Below are 23,890 nucleotides of genomic sequence, written 5' to 3'. Positions count from 1 at the left end.
TGCCTTGAAATGATGAGTCCACTTTTCCCTCGGAGCCCAAAGTTTGGCTTTGGAATAGCCCGACGGCCAGGCCAGGCCAGGCCCGAGTGCCCCGTGTGACACCGGGTCGTCGTCCTCCTTCCAGGAGCCGGGCCTTCTGACGCGGACGGGCCGGCAAGACCGAGCTGGGGCAAACGCAAGGCTGGGCCGGCTTGCAGGACTGGGGCCGCCCTCCGCAGCTTGACGGAGAAGACCCGGGCTGCCCGACCCGAGGCCGAAGCCGGACCTCTGCGCCCACCGCCCAAGGGCTCGGCTAGCCTCGCTCCTCGGCCGGGCCCGGACGGGTTGTTGGCTGAGGGAGGCGCCCTCCCCACCTTCCCGGGGCGAGGCTGGGGCGGCGTTCCCGGAGCCGCCTAAGAGGGACCGTCCGCTCCACCGCCGCCGCTGCTTTCCTCAGAGCCGAAAAGGCAGCGAGACTGAGCCGGGCCGGGCCGGGCCGGGCCGAGCGGGGCGGGGCGGGGCGGGGCGGGGCGAGCGGCCTTCCTCTGCCGCGCGGGGCAGCGGAGAGGCTCACTTGGCCCGAGGAGGCGCCGCGCCCGGCCGTAGCGGAGGCTGCGGGGAGCGGGCAGGCGGGGGCGGCGGGCGAGATGCTGCGCTACAGCTCGGGGCTGACGGTGACCCGCACCAAGCCGAGGCCGCCGCAGAGCAGGCGGAAGGTGAGCGGGCGGCCTCTGGGCCCTGGCGGAGGAGGGCGGGGAGGCTGTTCCAGCCAAGTTTCGCCAAGAGACGCTCCTGCCGGCCCGCCGGGCCCGCCGCCTGCCTTTCCCGAGGGGCCCGCGGGTGGCCCTGGAAGCGAGGACCCCCCGGATCGGTGGCCGCGCCGCCGCCCGCCTTCGTCCGCAGGGCTGGCGAGCGTTTCGGCGTTTTCCCGGCGAGGCTTGTCCCGGCTGGGCTCCGGTGCAGGTGGGGGCTCCGGGGGCGGCGGCCAACGGGCAGAAAGACCTCGCCGCTTTCCGGCGTCTCGGGCGGCGGGGGCTCCCCATCGGCCGCCTTCGGAGGCAGAGCCGGAGGGGCGGCGCCGAAGGTCTTTCAGCAGGTCAGGCGGAGGCTTTCGGAGGGCCTTCCCGTTGGGCCCTTGCCTTGCTGCCCTTGCCCGAGTCAACGCAAGGCTGGCACGGAGAAGAGGGCTGTGTGGGGCCGGAGGGGCGCTCTTTGCATGCTCCCTCTTTGGAGGGCTGCCATGCGATGGCGACCCTCGGTACCACCTTTCCCCTGACCTAGTGTCCCTTGCCAGTTCAGTTTTAGTAGAACGGAAGGCAGGAGGTTGATACAGGTTTCCACCAAAACCAACAAGGCCAGTAAAAAATATTAGGCTGTTTTAGTGCGTTACTCATGTCATCTGTAAATATTGTAAACCGGCCTGGTGCCCCGAATATTTATTTATCTGTTTATTTTTGCTGTCCTCCAGGCAAACATCTGTCGGCTACGCTTAACTCTGCCTCCAGAAGAAAGCTGGCCGCCTTGGGGAGGGACAAATACGGCTGAAAAGACCTCAAAGGTGAGATGGGAAGTGCAGTAATTCACAGGACAACCTTTGGTTTGTGGCCTCCGAGGGGCCTGGGCCGCTTGAAATGAGCCCACAACATTTGTGGACCGACATTTCTCCAAGAGGGCAGATTCTGCCACAGAAACACTCTCAGCTTCTTTGGGTGGAAATTTCCTTCATCCTTTGGGTGGAAATGCAGCCAAAGAGGTTCAGTGCTTTTTTTAAAAATTAAGCCAGATAGTTTGGTTCTGAAGGAAAAGCTGTTGCTGGATCTTAATTTTGAAAATGTTCATAATCTAGATTACGACCTGATTAGGAAATGATTTCAGAGGCCCTTCCGCCCTTCCCAATTTGAGGGACTTTGGGGTTATCACCAGAGGGAGATGGGTTGGCTGACATGGGGGTGGCGGTGGATGTTTGGACCTTGTATGGAAACCACCTTTTGACTGAACATTATTTAGTTCTTCCCCTTGCATGGTTTTCCTGACTTAATTGCTGTTTGTACTGTGGGGAGAAAATGCCCATAATAATAGACTTAAATTGGAGAAAGGGCATGTGGGAAAGGGTTCGTAGACTCCTGCAGAAGCCCGGGGGGAGCACAGCAGGGGTGGGTTTCTATCGGTTCGCCCTAGCAGCGAACAAGGTAGCAGTGGCGGCAGGAGGCTCTGCCCACCCGCCTAGAGGTCATAAAAAGCGCTCTGTGCATGCGCACACACTTGCGTGCTACCGATAGCGAACCAGTAGCACCAGGATTTGAATCCCATCTCTGGAGCACAGGCACCCCACTCATGCAAAGAGGAGCTTTCAAGGCACACTTCACGTGCGCCAGGCCAAAATCAGAGAGTTCCATTCTTCCCCACCTGGAACATCCAGCAAATTCATGTGAATTTTCTAACAGCTTTATTGTCACCACACCCATGGCTTTGTGAGGTCACGTGAACAGCCCTGCACTCTGTTGGTGCCAGTCGGCCTTTTGCAACACAGCTGTAATTTGCCCTCTGAGAGACAATGCCGGCTGGCCTGGGTGGGGCTCCAGGGACAACACTGAACTGGCCAGCAAAGCAGCTTCTCTCGTCCCTGGGGTCTGAACAGATGTTACTGCTCTCTTGTGGCCTGGGTTGGAGGGATGATGCCAGAGAGGTGGGGTGGGGGGAGGGTGCTCTGCAGATCCACCCAGAGGAGCTACCTTGGCCATAAAAGTCAGCGCTTGCTGGGCCAACAAAGAACCCCCACCACACTCTTCCTGCTGGAAATTGCACAGGGCATTGCACAGCCAAAGGGGGGCCAAAGGTTACTGAAAATCTGGTTAGATCACCCTGGAGGCTGCTCTCTGGATCCTGATGTGCTGATCTGCCTTCACACAGGAAAAATGGGGGTGGCTGCACTGTAGTGGGAAGGGAAAGCCAAGGGGGCGGCTCAGAGCATGGGTGGAGTGAATGCTGGGGCGGGAATGGCAAAGCCCAGATTCCCTCTGGCCATCATCTCCGAGGCTTTCGGCTGCTCACTTGGCCAAGAAGACCTCTGCAGGGAGCTCAAATCCACCAGTGGCTGCAGGAAAGTTTTGCTTCTCCAGCCAAATACCTTCCTGTTGACCTGAGAAACAACTCCCCTCTTGAACTGCAGCAAACAATAGGCTCTTGCCTGGGAATACTGTTTATTTTTTAATATGACTGGAAATAGTAACCATATTTCCCTTACTCTTAACATGTAGCATTTGGGGGAGGGAATCAGGTTAACTGAATTAACAAATTTAGATGTTATTAAAAACCTGCAGCACAGTTTATATTATTAACCTGACATTTTACAGTCCTATAGTGTGAGGGATTCAGAGATGGCTGTATGAACTCAGAACCTACATCAAAATTATGGACCGGATTTGTTCTGTTTTATTCATCCAGCCCTGGGTTGTGTAACTTCACAAATATACTGATTTGCCCCCAGAAGGCAGCCACAGAGAACCCCAAAACCCACATCACCTTATCAGCTTCAATACTTTTTAAAAAGCAGGAAGTCCAGAGCATTATCACCCATGGCCATGGGGGTCACTGGGAAACCACGTTAAATGGCTCTTGTGGGAAACTATTACACACCCAGCGTCTTTGCGCAGAGAAGAGGGATTAGAGAGGAATCCTATGGATACTGCTCAGAAATACACATCCTCATGTTCAAGAAGGGCTCCTCTTAGGTCATTGTGTGTTGGAAAGGAGAGAATTAGAGTCTCCAGATTTAATTAGGTTTATTTCTATGTAAAGTTTTGTATAAGCATAGCTCATTAATGAACTATGACAGGCTATCTTGAGTGGGAAGAATGTGATACTTTGAGCAGTGCCAGAACTTTCCGTTCTGTACATATTCTTCGGAAGAGCACATACTTCTGAACCTGTTATTCTCAGCTCCAGTCACTTCACTCCTTAGTGCCAGAGAGCAGCTCTTAGCTAGGAACAATATTACAGTCAAGTGTTGGATATGAGACCTAATAAAACTATCCAGGAAATGAAAAATTATTTTTGCATCTGGCACTCCACCCAGTTCATCTGGAAACGCCTTCCTCTCCACCTTTTGTCTAAACAAAACAACATATTTTGCGTGATAAGTCTGAATGCCATTAGGCAACGAGGTGACTATGCCCATGTATTGCAACAGAGTAGCTTATATTGAGTTGATGTTTTAGACAATGAATTAAAATTGGATGTCAAATGCTCTCTGGGCATTAAAGGCAACTCCTGCAGGAGCTTCCGGAAGGACAGAGGAGCAGGATTGGCCTCAGCTTCTGCATGACATCACCCCCTCCCTCCCTTCTCTGTATGACTGCGTGCAATAAGAACATTTTAATAAAGTAGGTATAGATTTTCCCTTCTTGAGGAAGACAAATTAGTTTTAAAAGATAGCAGTTGAATTCATACTCTAGAAGGGTTTCTGTTTCTTTGGTGCCTGATCAATGAGTTCAGAGCTTGGCTCAAGTGTACAACTAGTTTTGACCGTTGATGTGGTTCCCTATGTGGAAACGTGGAAGGTGCTCAGAGAGGAAGATCTGGCTGAAGGCCCGTCTAGGCCAGCCCCAGAGGGTCACCAGATGTTGCCCAGGGTGGGAGGCAGGCAGGGAGTAGCCCTTTCCTCCTGCTGCCTTAGAGCAACGCCTCAGAGATTCTCTGCCCTGCTGGCCCAGGATCCATTCAGGCTCAGGTGATGAGCTGATGCTAGTGCTGTGCCAACCGATGATGTTCAGAGCAGTTTTAGGAAAGAGCATATTCTGGTAATATTACTTGATGTTGAAAAAGTTTCATCCTTTTATCTTGAAGAGCCTTATGAAATTAAAGGCAGGTTAGAAAAAGTCATACAATTACGTGTTACTTTCCCTTTACTTTCCCTTTATAACTTTTGAATATACTCCGACAGCAACTCTACCAAGCGCCTGGCGGATTGTCTGCTGGGGACTTAAAGCACGGTGTTGTGTATGGTGTAGTGCACCGGTCTGATGACAACCACAACAAAGAAATGGTGGTTTATGGATGGTCAGCTTACCAACTGAAAGAAGAAATGAGATATATACGAGATGTGAGTCACATTTTTATACGATGTTCTTGCAGGATTTTGATTGGCTGCTGCTCCCTTCCCCATCCTTTCCTTCTGTCCCCGAAGCAAAAGTTTTTCTTCTTCTCAGTCCAGCACTCTGATGGCTTTGCTTCCAGTGGCTAAATAATAATAATATTTTACTATTTGAATGGGTTGTTTTATTAGAGTTTTCGGCCAATTTATTTAATTGTTTTAAATTGCTTTTAATTTTTATATTGTTATGGTTTTATTTCTGGCTGTACACCACCCTGAGTCCTTCGGGAGAAGGGCGGTATAGAAATTTAATAAAATAAAATAAAAATAATAAATGAGGACAATTCACTTCATTACTCCCTGCATTCAGTTCTGGCTTCTGTCTGAACAGAATTGTGAAATTAAGTCAATTTCTTGTCTGGAATATAATTTGCATATCTTTACATTTTGCAAAGTATTCCCAAGTCCATGCATTTAGATGCCTGGTGCATGTATCACTGATCAGATGCCCCCGTAGACCTGGCCACATCACTTGTGAGTCTCCAGGGTGGCCACTAGGTAGAGAGGATTGCGGGAAGGTGCCTTATGTCACATTAGGTTTGCCCAGGTATGTCTGTAGGCAGATCTCAGAGGGCAGTAGGGCTACATTCTATCCCATCTGCCCCCGAGGCTCTTCAGAGGCTGGATGCAGGGCAGGCCCCTCTCTAAACAAACATCCTCCGCCCCCTCACACTCAGGAGCAGAATGTAGGCCAAAAGCCCCAAGTGGGGCAAGGCAGGTGGGGAGCATCTCTGACTCAGGTGTAGGCTTCCCTCCTCTCTGAGGCAGCGGGACAAGAATGGAGACATCATATGGCTCTGTGAATGGGGGAGAGCCCTGGGATGGGGCTTCCGGGCTTAGCTGAGGAACCACATTTAAAGCTGTGAGAGGTCTGACATTATACCTGCCTCAGATCCCAGATACGAGAAAGAAACAGCCAGGATTTTCTTAAATTCTTTGGTTTCCTGTTGCTTTTATAAACATTTGACTATTTAGATTTTGAAAATTACTATTTACCCAGCATGGAGAACAATTTTATGTATTGTAACCTTTCTGTTCCAGGTGAGATTAACATTGGAAAGAGTAAGAAACAAAATGTACGGAGAATACGATGAAATGAAACGCAAAATCCAGGCACTCTCAAGTGAACTGACGGTAAGTGCAGCTGGACCTGAATGGTGGCTGAGCAGCGAACTTCTTCCTTTCCGCTTTCGGAGCTGCTTTGTGTGCCTCCAGACCGTCCGTGTTGGGGTCTGACACTCTGGCTTCACTTCTTACCAAACGGATGCTTTCTGAGAGTGGTTGGGAGCCTCCCCAGCTGCAGTTTCCTCATCCCAGTGGAGGTGGTCTTTTTATTTTTATTTTTTTATTTTTAGTTAATTTGTCAAACATGTACTAGGTAACAGGTATAAGTATAAACATGGACATGAACTAGGAATGAGTACAAGTAAATGGGGACAGTAGGACAGGGATGGTAGGCACTCTGGTGCGCTTATGCACGCCCCCTTTGTGGATCTCTTAGGAATGTGGTGAGGTCCACGGAAGACAGTTTAAGGTTGAAGCTGTAACAACGGAGTCAGGTAGAGCATTCCAGCGTTGACCACCTTGTTGCTGAAGTTGTATTTTCTGCAATCGAGTTTGGAGCAGTTTACCTTGAATTTGTATCTATTGTTTGCCCCTGTATTATTGTGGTTGAAGCTGAAGTAGTCATTGACAGGTAGGACGTTGTAACAGACAATTGTGTGTACTATACTTAGGCCAGACCATAGGCAGCATAGTAGTACTAGGTTTTCCAATCCCAAAATTTTGAGCCTGGCGGCATAAGGTATTCATTTGTGAGCAGAGGAGTGGAGTATTCTTCTCTTGAAGTACCTCTGGACTCACTCAATTGTGTTAATGTCCCATATACAGTGTGGATTCCAGGCAGACAAGCTGAATTCGAGAATTGGTCTGGCAAAGGTTTTATATGCCCTAGTTTGCAGTACAATGTTACCGGAGAAGAAGCTTCGCAAAATCTCTCTCATCCCTTTCTCAAGAGAAATTCTCCCATCCCTTTCTCAAGAGACTGCTCCCACGATGGCCTAGATCCGCACAGGCCTTGGGCGATCAAGCGTTTTACAAAGCAATTGATTAATTTGTGGTGTTTATGGAAAATATGGATCGCCTTTGTTGAAGCATCCTTTACACTCCGATGGCTTTTGCATTGGCAGGCCATCGTGGCATGTGCCCATTCAGTGTGCGGACCCCTTCTTTGGCAGCCTGGCACTGCCTGGTCTGGCTTGCAGATTTCTGCTTCTCTTACATTACTTTCCTTTGAAATGCCAAAGAGCCACCTCTGTTCCAGATCTCCAATATGGAGCACAATAACTGATGTAACCTCACATATTTTCCGTAAATCTTTTTCCTGAAGTCCACCTGGGTTAGGATTTGTACTTGAACCTTTTCTTCAGTGTCTCTTTAAAGAGAATATTTTATTTGGATATATGGAGCTGCTTCTTGTCCCTGCCAGATGTTGGTGGACTGCCATGGATGGGGAGTTAGGGAGAATCTATGGATTCAGCAGCTTGCCAGAGGAAGATGACTCTTTTTGCCAAAACAGGCTCCAGCCTCACTTCCCTGCCAGCAGTTTATGCTCTGGCAAATGTACCAAGGTTGCTTTTTCTTTTATGGGCTTCTAATAAAAGTCCTTGGATGAGGGTGTTAATTCCAAGCCTACCTGTTGCCCCTGTGCAATTCCTGCTTCCTGAAACTCAAACCTGGCATTACTTCTGCAGGTATCACATGCTGAGCAGGCATCCCTAGAAAACCACATCCAGGTGCACGCGGCAGCCCTGGAGAGTTTCCGTGAAATGAGCAGTTCACTGACCTCGGCATCCATTGAGCTGCAGGTAAATTGCTGATAAAGCCCCCCACCCCAGCTCCTCCCCCACTCTGTTGGGTCAGCCTTTGGAGGGCAGGGCCTGATCTGCAGCCCTGTCCGTAGAGGGAAAGGTTTGAATCTGAAATTCAGCATGCTGAAAGTTGGCTCTGTAGAAATGGCTTTGCTTATAAAAGGATATTGTGCTGAAAATTCCTAGGCTTTATTCACAGTACTAATCCAATGGTATTGGTTTATTAATTTAATTAACTCATGAATCAAAAAGAGGGCTGTGAAAATATTTACAGACCCCTTGCATCCTGGACATAAACTGTTTCAACTCCTACTCTCAAAACAATGCTATAGAGCACTGCACTCCAGAACAACTAGACACAAGAACAGTTTTTCCCGAACGCCATCACTCTTCTAAACAAATAATTCCCTCAACACTGTCGAACTAATTACTAAGTCTGCATTACTATTAATCTTCTCATCGTTCCTATCACCCATCTCCTCCCACTTATGACTGTATGACTGTAACCTTGTTGCTGGTATCCTTAAGATTTATATTGACTGTTTCCCTATGACTATCATTAAGTGTTGTACCTTATGATTCTTGACGAATGTATCTTTTCTTTTTATGTACACCGAGAGTGTGTGCATCAAGACAAATTCCTTGGGTGTCCAATCATACTGGGCCAATAAAGAATTCTATTTTATTCTATTCCTATTCTGTTCTGTTCCGTTCCGTTCCATTCCATTCCATTCCATTCCATTCTCACAGGTTTCTAACACTTGGAAATTTGCAAGGTCAATGTGCTGTATTTAAACATCTGGCAGAATTGACCGTAGAGCTGAGAGTATATGTTTTACTATGGCAGTATACAAACGTAATAAACAGAAAATGTGCAAGGTGGATGTTTATTTATTTATTTGGTTTGCATACCACCCAGCTCCCAAGAAATGTTGATGTACTCTGTTACTCTCCTTCCCTCCAGTTACACAATCTTGTTTCAAGTCTTAACAATGTTTCCTGGGTCATTCATCACCCAGAGTCCACCGGAATTAGTCAGTAGATTTAAATAAATCAATAAATCCTGGATGGATTTAAGCTAGAAGATGATTTGCTGCCCTCTTCCAATATAACATGCATTTTGTACATTTCCCTTCTTAAGAAATCCAGAAGAGTTAGTTAGTTCTTTGCAGTTCTTGCCCCAAAAGTGCATTTAAAAAAAAATTCATCCTAATTTTTGTCAAACAGTTGTGAAATAATTTTGTGTTTTATTGCACACGTTTTCAGAAAACCTTAGTTGATGTTACTTTGGAGAACACAGTTATACGTGACCAGATACAGAACTTGAAACAAACTCATGAACAGTCCATGGAAAAACTGAAGGAAAAGCAGAAACAACTGGAAACTGCCAAGGTGGAAAATGAACTACTCCGTCTCAAGGTGAGTGGTGGGAATGCCTGCCCCGGACGCAGTGGTGAAATCCAATTTTTTTTACTACAAGTTTTGTGGGTGTGGCTTGGTGGGCGTGGCAGGGGAAGGGTATTTCAAAATCTCCATTCCCATCCCACTCGGGGGCCAGCCAGAGATGGTATTTGCCGGTTCTCCAAACTACTCAAAATTTGCACTACCGGTTCTCCAGAACCTGTCAGAACCTGCTGGATTTCATCTCTGCCCGGATGGCAGTTCCCAGGAGAGCCATCCAAAACCATGGGCTGGTTGGAAGTGTTCTGGCTCAGAAGCAAAGAGGGATGATCAGACAAGACTTAATCTCCAAACTTGCCCACATTCCTGCTTCCAGTGCTGTTTAGGCAATCTGGGATTTCAGGCATCTGCATTCAGCTTGCCCTGGAGGCCCAAGGTGGCCATTTTCCCACTGGAGGGGCTGAGCTGCACCGTTCTTGACTTGCAACTAGCAGGTTTTGCTTGAAGGTATCTGCCACATTTCCTTCTACCCACCCACCCCCACTCCATGCAGGCAAGAGTAACAGAAGCCACATCACAAACAAAAGGCCGTGTGCTACTATTACCACTTGAAGTTTACCCAGTGTGTAAACAAGGGGCAGAAGCCTTGCAGACATTGCCTGGATTTGCGCAAAGGCAGGATGCTTATTAGCGCTCCCTTTTACTCAGATCCATTTGGCTGCCATAGACAAAGCTGATTTTTTATGGGTGGCATCTATTTCTCTCTTGCATTTGTTTCATTAAGTAGAGTCGTTATTGTCCCCACCCCTCTTTCTTTCTATTTTTTTAAATAGGTGGAAGGCTCACAAGAAGCAAATGCAGAAGTCATGAGAGAGATGACCAGGAAACTATACAGTCAGTATGAGGAAAAACTTCAAGAAGAAGAACAGAAACATAAACTTGAGAAAGAAACTCTCCTTGTACGTGGGACGCTCTGACATTCCCTTTGGAAGGGTTGCCACTGTTAGTGCAAATCAGGGTGGCGAGTCAGTTTCTGAGGTTGTTTGCAGTCTGTGAATAGGAGTTTTCAACGTCCCAAAGATTAACGATAGAAATTCAGTTTGCTAAATTACCAGTTTGAATGGGGCTCTTGTTGGAGTGTGTAAAAGACATCTGTGCTTTTATACAATTTTCAGTTGTACAGAAGAGTGATATACATATATAGAAAACGTTTTACTTAATGCAGAATCTCCTCTCTTAAAATATGACTTTCCAAAAGTTTTAGAAACAATAAAGATAATGTGTGAGGAATAAGGATGCCGAAGCAAACTTAGGAATCTGCGGATGCAGTGGCTTTGTGCATATTATCTGGAAGTCGGTCTCATTAAACTCAGCTACGAGTTAAGCTGACTTTAGCCAAGAAGAAAGCTCAGGTTTCCCAGCTATGAGAAAACTCATAGTTTTAAAATAAGCATATGGGGAACTGGGCGGTAAAGGGGGGTGTCTTTTTTACAAATCTGTATGAATTCACTTCCTTTCCCTGGAGATTTTAACAGCTGTAAAATCATTGAGAATAAATTATGGTTGGGGTCTTGCCAAGAGGAATGTGGAAACAGATTTGTGAAAGACCAGGAATGGGTTGCTTTTTGTTGCTGCAAGCAATTCTTAGGATTTGGGGAAAGGGGGGAAGAACCTGGTGTTAGAAGACAGGCAGCAGGTGGCCTTGGAATCGCCAGTCGGGGGAATGTGATCTGATGTGTTTTTCTCTTGGAAGTTGGAAACAAATCGTTTACTTATGGCCATTGAGGATGCCAATAAGAAGATGAGACTTACAGAGACAAGTTTGCAGGAAAAAGATCAACGAATTGGAGAGCTGGATCGACTCATTCAGCGCATGGAAAATGTAAGAACATCACTTAAGTCTTTTTCTAAATATAAGGGTACAGGTATGTTGGAGGTATTTATTTCACACTTTTCGCACTTTGCAAAATAAAGATTAAAATCTCCTGAATTTTTGCAGTCCACAATATTTCACATATGTAGCAGGAAGGCCAGGGACAGTCCTTTTCATCGTTTTCCTCCGTATTCTAGAGATGTTATTTATTGTGTCTATTCCTTGATCAAATGGCTTTGGAAGTGGTCTGCAGACAAAAGATCCCTTTGCAGCTGGAAGGCAGGGGGGGAGGGAATATCCCCCCCCCCGACTGGTCTTCCTTCCTTTCCATGGGGTATTCTTGGAAGGGCCCAGCCTCCAAGTAGCTGCCGAGTCCACCAACCGTGGCAGGAATGGACAATGTAGGTGGGCGAAAGATTGTGCCACTTCAACGATGCCATAGAGCAGGATGGGTTTTCAGAAATCAGAATGATCTGTCAGCAGACTTGTTATTCTTAGGAACTCACAATTTGCCTAGGAAAACAAGTCCTACTGCCCAGATAATCCAGGCCACCGGAAAGGCAGGGCTGCTGAACTGGTTGTAGCAGATTCTCTCTCTCTTCTCCCTTTTCAGAATGTAAAAGTGCACTTTTTCCTAGCCTCTTCCCTTTCTTGGCTGAGGCCTTCGGACCCCTCAGAGGCCTGCTCCTTTCATTTATTTGACAGGCGGGGTCTATAGGGAGAGATTGGCTGGAGCAGGATTGTCCTGTTGAGATGGTGTTCTATAGGAGTCATTTCTTTATTTGAGGACCAATATGCAGCTCCAGGGAGGTGGAGATTGGGAGTTCATGAAGCCATGGTTTGAATGGCTGTTACAGGGCAGTCCTTGCGATTTGCCTGGGTAGATTCTTGCTTTAGAACAGGGGTGTAAAACTTGCGGCCCATTGGTTGGATGCGTCACACGCTGGCCACATCCAGCCTGTTTAAAGAAGGAAAAGTCGCGATATGTCACATGACAACATGACCTCATGAGTTTGAAACCTGTGCTCTAGAAGATTCACAGGCAATTTTAAGGCAATGGGGAAAATCCCCCTTTTGTTTGAAATATAAGTTGACAACAGGTGTATGAAAGTTACTGTCGAATGTCAAACAACCCCTGGACACAATATCTGCAGCACAGGTGGTTCCAAGTGGGGCTGACAGTTACAACATTCACAGACTGCAATAATATCTATGACAGAGAGAAGTGAAATGCAGTACTCTGACAGTCTCCGGACAGGTAACTTTAGTCACAGCACTGAATATTGCTTTGAAAAGTCAATGCCATCACTTATTTGGCTGGCATTATGGCTACCGAGGGAGGCCGAGTCATTGATTAAAGCAAAATGTATTCATTTCCCTCTGTATTTATCCCCTTAGGAACGCCATCAGTTGCAAAAGCAATTAATAGAGTATGAAATGCAACTACGAGGAGTGGATCTTTACGACCAGTCCAGCCAACCAAGGTAAGATCACCTGTTGGGAACTTGGTCTTCTGGTTCTCTTGGGGAGGCTACTCAGTTGGAAGAGGGATATGTCTGGACATCCTGCTCCCATCCTGGAAGGTGTGTTTGAGCAGGCCTGGGAAGGTGACAGTGACCAGAGCAAGCTGGACTCTATTCTGGAAAACAAGAAAGCAGAAGGTGCAGGATCATTGAGAAAGCTTAGCAGAGAAAAGAAAATCTCAGGCCAGAACTTTTGAAAGCTCTTAAAGAACCAGTTGATTTTTTATGGGCCTATTTCCTTGGTCAGGTCTCTCAAGCTGCAGGAAATTACTGACAGTCTCCGAGAACGAATCCGGCACCTGGACGACATGGTTCTGTGTCAGCAGAAAAAAGTCAAGCACATGGTTGAGGAGGTGAGTCACGCACCGTGCAGAAAACCTGTAACGCGTCCATACAATGGGTCAAATGATCTAGCTGATGATTAGAGCTCCTAAGGAAAAACTCCAAGAGCAGATTAACATCCAACAGATTAACATAAAACAGCTTCTCCTGCTCTGTGGTGAAGTTCTCACACCTTGCGTAAATTTCCAGAAGAAATTCTAGAAGAGCTGTCTTGAATGTGCACATCCAGATCAGGGTTTAGTATATCTTCTGGGATATAGCCTGGATTCATGATTTTCTCCAAATCCTTCAGGAAAGGTCTGCAGTGGGAGAGGCAGCTCTGAAATACAGCAGTTTGACCATTTTAGGGCCTGCCAGAGGAGGTACCAGCTGTCAGATCCAACATTTTATAGAATTCCCAGCAGCATGTAAGCAAAATGGTTCTTGATATTTCTTAGGTATTGTTTTCTCAAGTGCCCTGAAGTTCCATCCTATTACATCAGAATAAAGTAAAATAAAATGTCTACGTAGAAGTTGATGTATTTTGTGAACCTTTCTGATATGAAATTGGCACTTGGTAAGACTGAAAGAAGGAAAACCAAGTTGGTGTTGACTAATTATAGGGAGTAACATTCAGCTCCTTGTTCTGGTAGCAGACAGACTTTCCCCCTCAGGCTGGTTAAGAGATGGGAGGACAGGACGTACCTGGAAGGAAGGTGTGAAAAGAAGTTCCTTATTTGCGAAACTGTTTGCAGAGTCCACTTTTAGCGCAACCTTTCCCTAACCAACTGCATCACACTGTCTCTAGGTTATGGCCCATGAGCTGTTCTCCACATTTAGTCTCAGATTCATTGGACGATGATAGATGGGGGTCACCCAGCACAAAAAGGGGCAGGATCCATTATATACCATGGAGAAAAGTGACTCAGGTGCCAAGAAACCAAATCGGATTGTGATATTGTAGCTCACCTGGAAAAGTCCAATGCGGTACGATGGCAGTTCTGATGGACAGTCCACACAGTATCCGAGCTCCAAAATAAGAAACCCTTGGCCATAAACACTGTGAGCCCTACACAAGGCTTTTACCTTTACAATGGTTCTTGAACGCTCAGTGAGAAGGCAGCAAACCAGAAGAATCCTGTCTCGGCATTCCCCTTTTGGATGGAACCGAAAAAGGGGTCATCTTCATCTGCTTATTTTGGAGGTCAAAAGGCAAAGCGTGACCGGGAATGAACACACAGAGGTATATTGGCCGGAGACGACACTTCAAGCACTTGTGATATTTTCGTGTCATTCCCATTGTGAAACCTGAACCAAGGCTTAAGCCAAGGCTGAGTACAGAAGGAAAAGCTGTAATGGTGGCTTGAAATATTTCATCACCTAAAAGCAACTCTTTGCAATGACAGTCACATTTTCAGAAAGTGTGAGAGTGTGTCAAGCAGTGCCCCCGCTTTCCCCCAGTGGGAGCATTGGTGCTCCGAGACTCTCCTGAATTCTCAGGTGGAATTCCATTCGGCTTGGATTACACAGAGCATCTGCGCAGACCAAAACGCAGAAATAAAATGATTCCTTTTGTGCTGGTAATGTTTGCATTAATAGGTGACTTGTATTATTAAACATTTAGCGGTCTAAACTGTTCCCTGGTTCTTCTCCACTCCACATTCATCTTACGCAGCATTCTGCTTTTGGTTATCCTCTGGATGGATGAACCTGGAGGACACCTTCTGTTAACTTTAAACTGGTAGTAACAAAAGCTGAAAGGGGCTTTTCTTTGCATGCGATTCTGGAGAGTTGCTACTAATGGTGTAGAAATACCGAGTCAGAGGGCCCAGCGGTCTGATATTCATTTACAGGACACTGACGTCCTTTGCAATGAAAGCCGAAATGGTTCCTCCCGATTCCTGCATGGCCTCTACAGTTGATGAGGAGGCCAGGTGGAGGGGCACGTCCAGGGAGAACATGCTAGGAAACTGGGCTTTCTGGCTGCTGTGGAAGAAAAGGATATCCAATGAAAACACCTGACTCGATGGAATGAATCCCAAGAAAGCGAAAACTGCCATGAAAACAGATGGGAAAAGCAGAATGTCACCAAAAGTGTCCACGAGGACAGAGAAAGCTGCTTCAGTGGCAGATGTGCTGGGAACAGCTGTCAATTTGTCCTCTCTCTTTCCCCCCTCCGCATCCCCCTTGACTCCCTTGTTGCACTGATGGTGGATGATTCCCAGGGGGCAAAACTGGGGCACAGAACAATCATTTAAAGGCCGGAGACTCGGCCATTGCACTTTTTATCTTATGCTGCCTTGTGCAATATTATTACATAGTACAATTTTGTTTATAAGAAGGTATGCTTTAATAAATACTTTGTAATTGTTTTTAAAGAAAAGTCTCTGGCCTTTGCTGTTTCACTCTAAATTGGTGGTGGTTGGGCCCCAAAGCCTCCCCGACTCCAAAAGGCTGATGGATGCCTTGTATCTGGAGCAGACCTCAGGTTGGGCGGGCTGGAAGAAGCAGGGAGCTTTCCAGAGATTTAGTCTTCAAAGACAGAAGGTTTGGGTGCCCAGCTTCAGACACTGCTCTTCTGCTGCTCTTTTGGCAACTCTGTATTTCAGTGAACTACTTTTTTTAAAAAAGAGTCTTGCTGTTTAAAACTTGTTATTGAAATTTTAATAAATTGTTTCCACTTGCAATTATGTTGCTTTGAAAACATTCTTTGCCGGGGGGGGGGGGGGGGGGGGGGGTTAATACCTTTATTAAAAACAACAACAAAGGGCAACTCTGCTGACTACAGAACAAACAAGGAAAGAGTAGTTATTATTCCATGCTGCTATTACTCTAATTGAGATAAAATAATTGCCAGCTGGTCATTATTTTTAAGGATTTGGTGTATTTCACTGTAGCCTCAGGAGCTGCTGTCCTGTTGGGTGTCTGTCTGAATCCTTGCTGCACAAGCATTTCCTTTCAGGCTGGTGGAGCCAGAATTGTTACTGCTGCCCCCGCCTGGCCCTGCTGATGGCCCCTCTCTGTTGCACACTCATGCACACACCCAACTCTTCCTTCATTTGCCACCAGGACACACTGCTCTCAATTCCCCTCTGGCCTGGTTCCTGTCCCACCAGCTTTCCAGTGCGATAGTGGGGAAGATGTGTCACTTATGCTGGGGAGGCCTCTGCCCAGCTGCTCCAGTGAAATGCACCCTGCCCCGTTTAGTTCATTTAGTCTGCATTTCCTTAGGAGGCCAATGCGTCTGCCCAATTACTGATAAGGACATTGTTTGAATTTTCAGCTTTTCCAAATAGCTGACTGGTGCCCAATAAATCTGTGCTCTTGTGCATTGGTTACAAGATACGAGCCACAATGTATTGTCACTGACATTTGCACTTTCTTCTAAAGCACTTGTTTCTTTGCGCAAAAGCCAGAAGTAAAAGCTGAAGCATGAACGTGTCCAAAATTCCAAAAGTGAACTACTCGGGGCCAGGAGACGCACCTCAGCCTTACTGGTGGAGTCTGACAGTGTGGGAAGCCTTATTTTTTCCCCATGGAAGTCAAGATGTGTGCCAGGGTGTGTGTGTTGGTGACCTGCTCTACAGGCACCCTTAGTTCAGCAGAGCAGGGGGGAGCGTGAATACTGAACTCCTGTCCTGTGGAGATCAAATCCTCCACTTTTGAAACCTGCCAGATTGCCATGAAGGGCCCAAGGCAGGGGGCAAGAGTCTGCTTGGCCCCCTCTCCAGACAGGAGGGGCTCTCGAGCATCAGCAGCCCCTCCCACCCAGTGCTCTGACCCTTTCCTTCTTTTGGGGTCCGAAGGAGAGTCCTCCTCCTGGCCTCCAGCAGCTGCCTCCGCTCTATGCCAGTTCTGTCTTCTGGCTGTAGGATTTATCTCATGATTTTAATTTTACGTTTTGATCCTACTGGCTACTTTTGTTGGAAAGACGGGAAAAAAGACTCTAAATTAAAAAAAGGAAATCTTTGGATTCATTCTTGAAATCCTAAAGCAAATTCTGTTTCCTGGTGCTAAATACTTATCTGTGCCCCAATCGCAATTTGAAAATTACCCAACTGTATTCTGCAAAAAAACTTTTAAGGCCTGTCATTTCACTGTCTGATGATTACGGCCCATGGAGAGGCTTCGATCGCAACATCTCCGTAGTGGGTCAACTGAAGGATGCTGCAGCATTTTCTGGAGTAACTGTTTTTTGTTCTTTTTCCATAGATAGAGCTACAAAAGAGAAAGCTGAAACAAAAGGAGATCTTTATATTACAACTTTTAGAGAAAATCTCTTTTCTCGAGGGAGAGGTAAGTTTTTGATTAACTGTCAGAACACAATCATTACTGTTACGCTCAGCTATTCCTGTGTAAAATCTCCTGCACTGCGTCTGAACTCTTTCGGTCATGGTTTTAATCCCAGTGACTGGCTTTGATTTTCCTGGGTCGTATTAGATGGCCAGCCTCCTTGGGCAGGGCCCACCTTCCTTTGTGCCTGTAAAATTCAGGGTTTCAAAGCCCTCAGCAGATGATATCTGCATTCATCCATAACTCTGAGCTTCTTTTGATCACGATGAAAATCCACCCATCCTAGGCTTCTTTAAGACTGTGCCAGGCTGAGTTCAAGTTCTTGTTGGTCATGAAACTCTCTTGGGCCCCTCACTGCCCCCCCCCCTCCAATCTAGTTTACCTCACAGGGTCATCGTGAGGATGAAATGGGGGAGCTCTTTCGTGGTTGGCATCTCCCCCCTGCACCTTGGAAAAACATTTTCTGGGAAATGAAGTTTTAGAAAAATGAAACGTGTGAAGTTCTGTCGCCCCTTGAGGGAGACTACCTTTTTCTCCTGGGTGTGGAAGGCTTGGCTGACAGGGCAGGGAAGGTGGAGACAGTTGTGTGTCTTTCAGAACAAGGAACTGCAGGACCGTTTGGATTACCTGAGAGAGACCCAACCCAGGTCTGAGGTGGACACCAGAGATATCGGGATTGAATGTGACTTCCCTGCCAGGTAGCAGCCTCAAGCCATCCAGGGACTACTTTGCAGAGGGTCTCCTGGAGGGAGCTGGGGGGTGGTCTTCCACAGGGGACATATCAGGTGCCAGAGGGGCTTTCCTTGCACCCTTCGTGGGTGAGGCTGGGGTCCCTGGTGAGCAGACAAGAGGCTGCATTTTGTCATGGGACCTCCTACCAGCAGCGGGCCAAGGCCAACTGGCAGCTTCCATCCAGAGGGGGCTGCAGGTAGAAAGTTTCTGCGCATGAGAAGGCTGGCTTGATGGGCTGTTTCCAAGCTGTTTTGTCTTTAATTTTCCTTGTAAACCAAAGTTAATTTACAAAGGCTTTAAGCCCGAGAGATGAGTTGAAAGGCACCTCAGCCTGGATTGGCAGCTGCCTGCAAACCTTCTCGTGACCCTGCCTCACTCCTTCTGAGCTCGGGTCTGTACCTGCAGTCCGTCCACATGCCTAATATTTGTGCAGTGAATTACAGTGAAGCTGCTTCTGTCCCAACAGCCCCAAAAACGAAAGCCAGCTGCCTCTCGAAGTGCTGAAGCCAGCCAGAACCTACCGTCCATTCATGCGGGTCCTGGAATATTCTTCGAAGCACCACCTTCTGGGCCCCGCAGACCCCTGCAAGTGAGGCCATGCTCAGCTGGCTAGCTCAATGGGTGGAGGGGAGCAAGCAGGGTGGGCCACCACTGAGGCCCTCGAGCACTGGGGCCATCCTGGGGACCGCAAGGCCAGCAAAGGGGATGAACCGGATAAAGGCAGCGCTGCGCAAGATGCTTCTGTCCAGGAATTCTGGGAAAGGAAATGGATCCGTGGTCCAAACTTCATCCAGGATGGCAGATCTTCATGGTTCTCTTAGAAAAACAGTCATTGCGACAACTTTGCTTCTGGCGGCAGCTACAGCCCAAAAGAGATTGCCACATGCCACGGACATGCCGTGGCTCTGCCACGCTGGTGATCCTCCTCGACCTTAGTGACGAAAGAGCGTACAACCACCCAGCGAGAGCGCCCTGCCTTCCTCTGTGTAGGGAGGGTGTAAAGGTTTGGCCCCTCCATCTTTCTGAGCTCAGGGCACATTGGTCGTCATCTCATTATTTGCAGGTGCTGCTTTGCGCAGGGAATCCTTCCATACCTGCCTTTTTGCTGGATCCAGGAAACTCTGCCCAGGTCTTACGTGCCAGTACATGCCAGATCTGACATTTCTGCTTGTAAAGTTCCAGTGCAGATGTTTAAATGGCTGCATTGTTTTATAAACCCAGATTTCCTAAGCATTTATCCCTTAAGGTCTTTTAAAGGAATGTCCTATGCATAGACACCTGAATAAAGTTGTTCTTCTTTATGTTGTTCCACTATTTTTAGTAAGATCACATTACTTTTAAGTGTTTCATATGCATAGAAAAGTGAAATAAATGCTATATACTAACAATTGTCTAATTGGCCATAACCTGTCACGAGTGAAAACCACAACCTGTTGAGTTAAAAACAGGAACTCTCGGGCTCCCCAAAACAAGAAATACGGAGTTACTCCTGAACGGTTTATACCGGCAATCTGGCCGAATCGAAGCAACCGCCGCCCAGCTCCAAGAGAGGCGCCCAGGCGGGAGCTGCCTCCGCCCCCTCCCCCCCATGAACAGATCCCCTCTCGATCCCGGCACCCCCAAATCGTGCGGCCGCCGCTTCCTTGTTTCGGGCATCTGATCCAGATCGGCTCCCAGGGGCGCCGACCGCTGCAGGCTGCCGATCCGAATCTCGACAACTCCACATCCAGCCACGGAGCTCGGCCAGGCTCGGGATCAGCCGCTGCCCGCGGACGCGCGTGGGGAGCTCGACCCGCAGAGCGTGGCCGTCGCCCGAGCTGGGCGTTGGTGCTGCCCGGTTGGCACCAGGGGGCTCCGGCGGGCGGGTCGAGGGGGGATAGCACGGCTGGCCCGGCAGGGGGCGTCCTGCCCAGGACAGCTGGCAATCGGCCCTCGCGGCGGCAGCTCTGCGCATGCTCGAACCTAGCCCGCTGCTTCCTCCTCCAGAGGCGCCGTAACTCCCGGGTCTTTTGGCCCGCCCGGCCGCCGTAACCGGCTTCCGGCAAGATGGCGGCGCCCAGCACGTGGCGGAAGCGCACGACCACCGCCGTCGACGGTCCCTCGTTGCCAGCATGGCGAAGACCGAGCCTAACCCGCTGAGCGGACGGAGCCTGCCGGAACTGCGGGAGATGCTTCTGCGGCAGGAAAGGCTGCTGGGTGACCGGTGAGGGGCGGAGGAGCGAGCGGGCGGGGGGCGGCCCGCTGCGCGCGAACTCAGCTTCTGCCTCGTGCCTTGCAGGGCGGTGATCTCCCGGTTGCCCGACGGCGGCGAGCGCATACGCGAATGCGTGTCCAGGCTGCGGGCGGCGGTGGCGGAGTATGAGCGGCGGCGGCGGCGGAGGAGCGGCGGCGCCCCGGAGGCGGCTCCCCCGGCGGGCCTGGCGGGGGCGCTGGCCGGCCTGTCTCTGGGGGCGGCGGCGGGGGGCCTGCGGGGGGCCGGCGTGTGAGTATGGCGGGGTCGGGCGCGTCCCGCGGGGTCCTTCTCGGGCCCCCGCTAAGCAGCACCCTCCCGTAGGCGGCCCGTCGGAGCCCCACGGAAGGAGAAGCGGCGCCCGGAGGACGCGTCGGCCGCCCGGCTGCCCCCCCTGCGGCACGCGCCCTCGCGGATGTTGCCCCTGGCCGAGTCGGTGGCCATCCAGGTCCAGCAGGAGGAGGCCCGGCAGGTGCGGACGGGGAGCGGGGGCGGCTTGGGGCGGAGGGCCTGGCGAGCGCGGCTGGGAAGCGAGACTCCATCTCGCCCCGGCTCTTCCTCCCCCCGCAGTGGCTTCTGTGGGAAAGGCGGAGGTGGGATCTGGTGAGTGACCAGAGGGTGAAAAATAATTGCGCCATTTGGTTAGTTAAATATAGTAGAGACAAGCGAATATCAAACCTCCAAGCATCACTGCCTCTTTCCCCCCAGAAATGCTTCATTTTGGAATATTTAAACTTCTCCCTCTGAACACCTTCACTTTAAATATGACTCTATAAAGCCTTTGATGAAACGTCTGGCTTTATTTACTCTGTGATGTATCTGTTTTATGATGTGTGCTTGAACAAAAATGCAAATGTCACAGTCCTGAGGTTGGAGAGTTCCCCACCACTTCTCCATCCGAATAAGCTTCCTTTGTCTTTGTGGCCTTCTAGCTCTCTCTCATTCTGATGTTCTTTTGATATTCAGATGCTTTCCAAGACTCGTCACTATCTGGCAAAACTCTTATTATTTATTGTGAATCCTCCTTTCTTTTCCCTCCCTTGCATTTTGCAATGTTTTCCTGAAAGGAGTCTTGTGACCTGCATACCTTTAGTGTGCTTGCTTTGCAATAACCTAATTTAGCTTTTTGTCTGACACCGATTCAAATGTCTGATCGAAGGTTTTCTCTCTTGTTGTCGTAGGAGATGCAAGCTAAGGTTGCTGCCCAAAAACTATCTGAAAGGCTTGGGATTAAAACGGTCCACTATGAGCCAGAAAGACAGATGATGACCGGCTACAGAGAAGTCAGGGATGAAGAGGGAGACAGCTCAGCTGAGGACTGATTCCAAAGAGAACTGGCTGGCAGACAAGAGACAGGCCTTGCTGAAGAAGTTCTCCATGCTCAGAGCCCGTCGGGAGTGTGTTTTGCCTGGGGGCAGCATCACTGTTGCCTAAAGCTGTGCAATGTTGGGCAGCCTGGCTGTGGTTTGTGCTCAGGACAGCTCTGGAGCCTGACAGTCGCTTATCACAAGTGTTAGGAGAGGAGAGCAATGCTTGACCAAACAGCTTTCCAGGTTCTGGGATTGAAGATCAGCTATGCAGGAGCAGCAGAAATTTTGTAGCTGCCTTGGAGTCTTCTCTGGTGAGGGTTGCTCCAAAAACAAACACAGTGCAAGGCTGCAATATTTTTATATTAGAGTTGTTTCTACATTCTTTTTAATTTACATTAAAATTTGGGCCTTTGTGCACTGTATGGATCTTCTTGTTATCTCCAGGAGGAGGAAAAATTGTCCTGCATTAGGGTGGTTGTCTCTACTGCTGGGTGCAGGGAATACTATGTCCCACCTGCCCTCCCCAAATGGCCCTGAAGGAAGAGTTGGAACCTCGAAGCACTAAGGCCTCTAGGTGGCTTCCATTATGGGTGCTGAAATCCCACAAGTCTAATGGAGAGGCTGGTTTAAGAGATCCTGAGGGAGAGTTTGATGTGAAAGGATCGCAGCTGTCCAGGTGTTCATTCCAGGGGGGTTTCTGTTGCTTTCATAACATTGGGAGAAGCTGCTCTTGGCTAAGGAGGAGGCCCCCAGCTGGGTGGGCATTTTGCTGGTTCTGACTTTTCCAAGAGGAGCTGAGTTTCAGATCCAACTTTTGCTCTACTAGCATTTCAGTGAGTGACTGGGGCACTTAAAGAGGTCTTGTTTGATCATGAGTGGAGCTCGGGTGACCCTAATAAAATCTTAAGTGCAACATAGTTCAGCCCAGATGAATGTCTTCCAGACAAGAGTGCAGCCTTAGCTAGGTTTTTTTTTTTTTTTTTTTTTTTTGGGGGGGGGGGCTCCTCTTTTTCTGCCCTTTGTTATCAACCTGAAGAGAGAAGAGTTACAGTCTTTTTCTAGAATTTTGCTTCTTTCTTACAACAATTGATCCTGCCTCTCTCATTTACTCTCCCTTTCTGGTTACTTTTCCTTCCTTCCCATTGACAGGTTTGACGTACTGGTACTCCAGATAGGGCAGGGGACTGTGGCTTTTCCACTGAGTCTTCTTGGGATTTTCCAAATACATCCACCCTTCTGTTTGCAAGTGAACAGGTGCAAGTTACCACAACAATGGCTGTTCTCTCCCACACACATACAAGAATACACAGACATGTATTTTGTTCCAGTTGTGCTGTTCCCTGTTGTTCCTGTACAATATTTTTCAAACTTGACTTTAAAATGTGTGGACTTCGCCTCCCAGAATTCCACAGTCCACACATTTTAACATTGCCAGGTTTACAAAAACACTGCTCCAGAGGCCTTCCTTAGCTCTGTATCGATTTATCTGGGGGAGATTGGCCTGTCCATCTCTTAACAGTCCTGAGCTACCACCAATCTTTGTTTTATAGCAGAGTGTTGATAAATGCATCTTTGGATTATTTTGTTTTGCCTTTTTTATATAAAGGAAGAATAATTTTACCTAAACTCAAGTGCTGGAGTTTATTAATTCCTAATTAAATTGTGAAAAATCTTTTGGGCCCCTATTGTTCTTTTCTTTTTCCATTCTAATTCCTCCAGATTGTCACTACATCAATTTTTGCAGGGGTTAGTGACGGGGTGAAAAATCTTGGCTGTCCTCAGACTGAAGGCACAATCATATGTCATGTCTTCAGGCTGCTCTTTTGCAAACCAAGCAGATTTTTTCCCTGGTGGCAAAGGGCCAGGAATTTTAGTGAAAGAAAACATCAAAGTTGCAAAAGAAATGAGAATATTAGTCAATGATTTGCAGGGCTGTTCCCTGATAACCTTCTGCTAACTGACTTCAGAGCTATGTGGGAGCAACTTAAATAAACATCTGGATACCAAGTTTAGTCATCCCCAGTGACAAAACCCAGACAGATCTTCTGGGCTTGCAATAATAAATATCTCTGGGAAGCCTCCATGAATCAACTTCAAATCCCTGTTTTCAATTATTCTCATTTTAGAAAGACATCAGAGTTAATTATCCATTGATAAAACCACCTCTGAAGTTTATTGAATTTGGCTTTTTTCATTATGTTCAATT

The 23,890-nt window shown here is 48.2% G+C and overlaps 1 protein-coding gene across 1 annotated transcript; it reads left to right on the top strand.

Annotated features, from left to right (window-relative positions):
• The first annotated feature begins 440 nt into the window (after nucleotides 1-440).
• MYZAP (myocardial zonula adherens protein) lies at nucleotides 441-23,356 on the top strand. The gene is made up of 18 exons (XM_087878151.1): nucleotides 441-695; nucleotides 1,448-1,537; nucleotides 4,922-5,080; nucleotides 6,173-6,265; nucleotides 7,885-7,998; nucleotides 9,268-9,420; nucleotides 10,236-10,361; nucleotides 11,156-11,284; nucleotides 12,674-12,759; nucleotides 13,046-13,151; nucleotides 17,332-17,415; nucleotides 18,010-18,110; nucleotides 18,611-18,734; nucleotides 19,741-19,981; nucleotides 20,152-20,347; nucleotides 20,423-20,626; nucleotides 20,699-20,846; nucleotides 21,556-23,356. The coding sequence occupies exons 1-18, from the start codon at nucleotides 627-629 to the stop codon at nucleotides 21,694-21,696; spliced, it is 2,364 nt and encodes a 787-aa protein (XP_087734277.1). The 5' UTR covers nucleotides 441-626; the 3' UTR covers nucleotides 21,697-23,356.
• The last annotated feature ends 534 nt before the right edge of the window (nucleotides 23,357-23,890 follow it).

This window comes from Pantherophis guttatus, chromosome 13, assembly GCF_059756535.1.
Source record: "Pantherophis guttatus breed Tessera chromosome 13, ASM5975653v1, whole genome shotgun sequence".
Lineage (NCBI taxonomy): Eukaryota > Metazoa > Chordata > Lepidosauria > Squamata > Colubridae > Pantherophis > Pantherophis guttatus.
The sequence above is the reverse complement of the archived record's forward strand: the minus strand, read 5'-3'. Positions and strand labels throughout refer to the sequence as shown.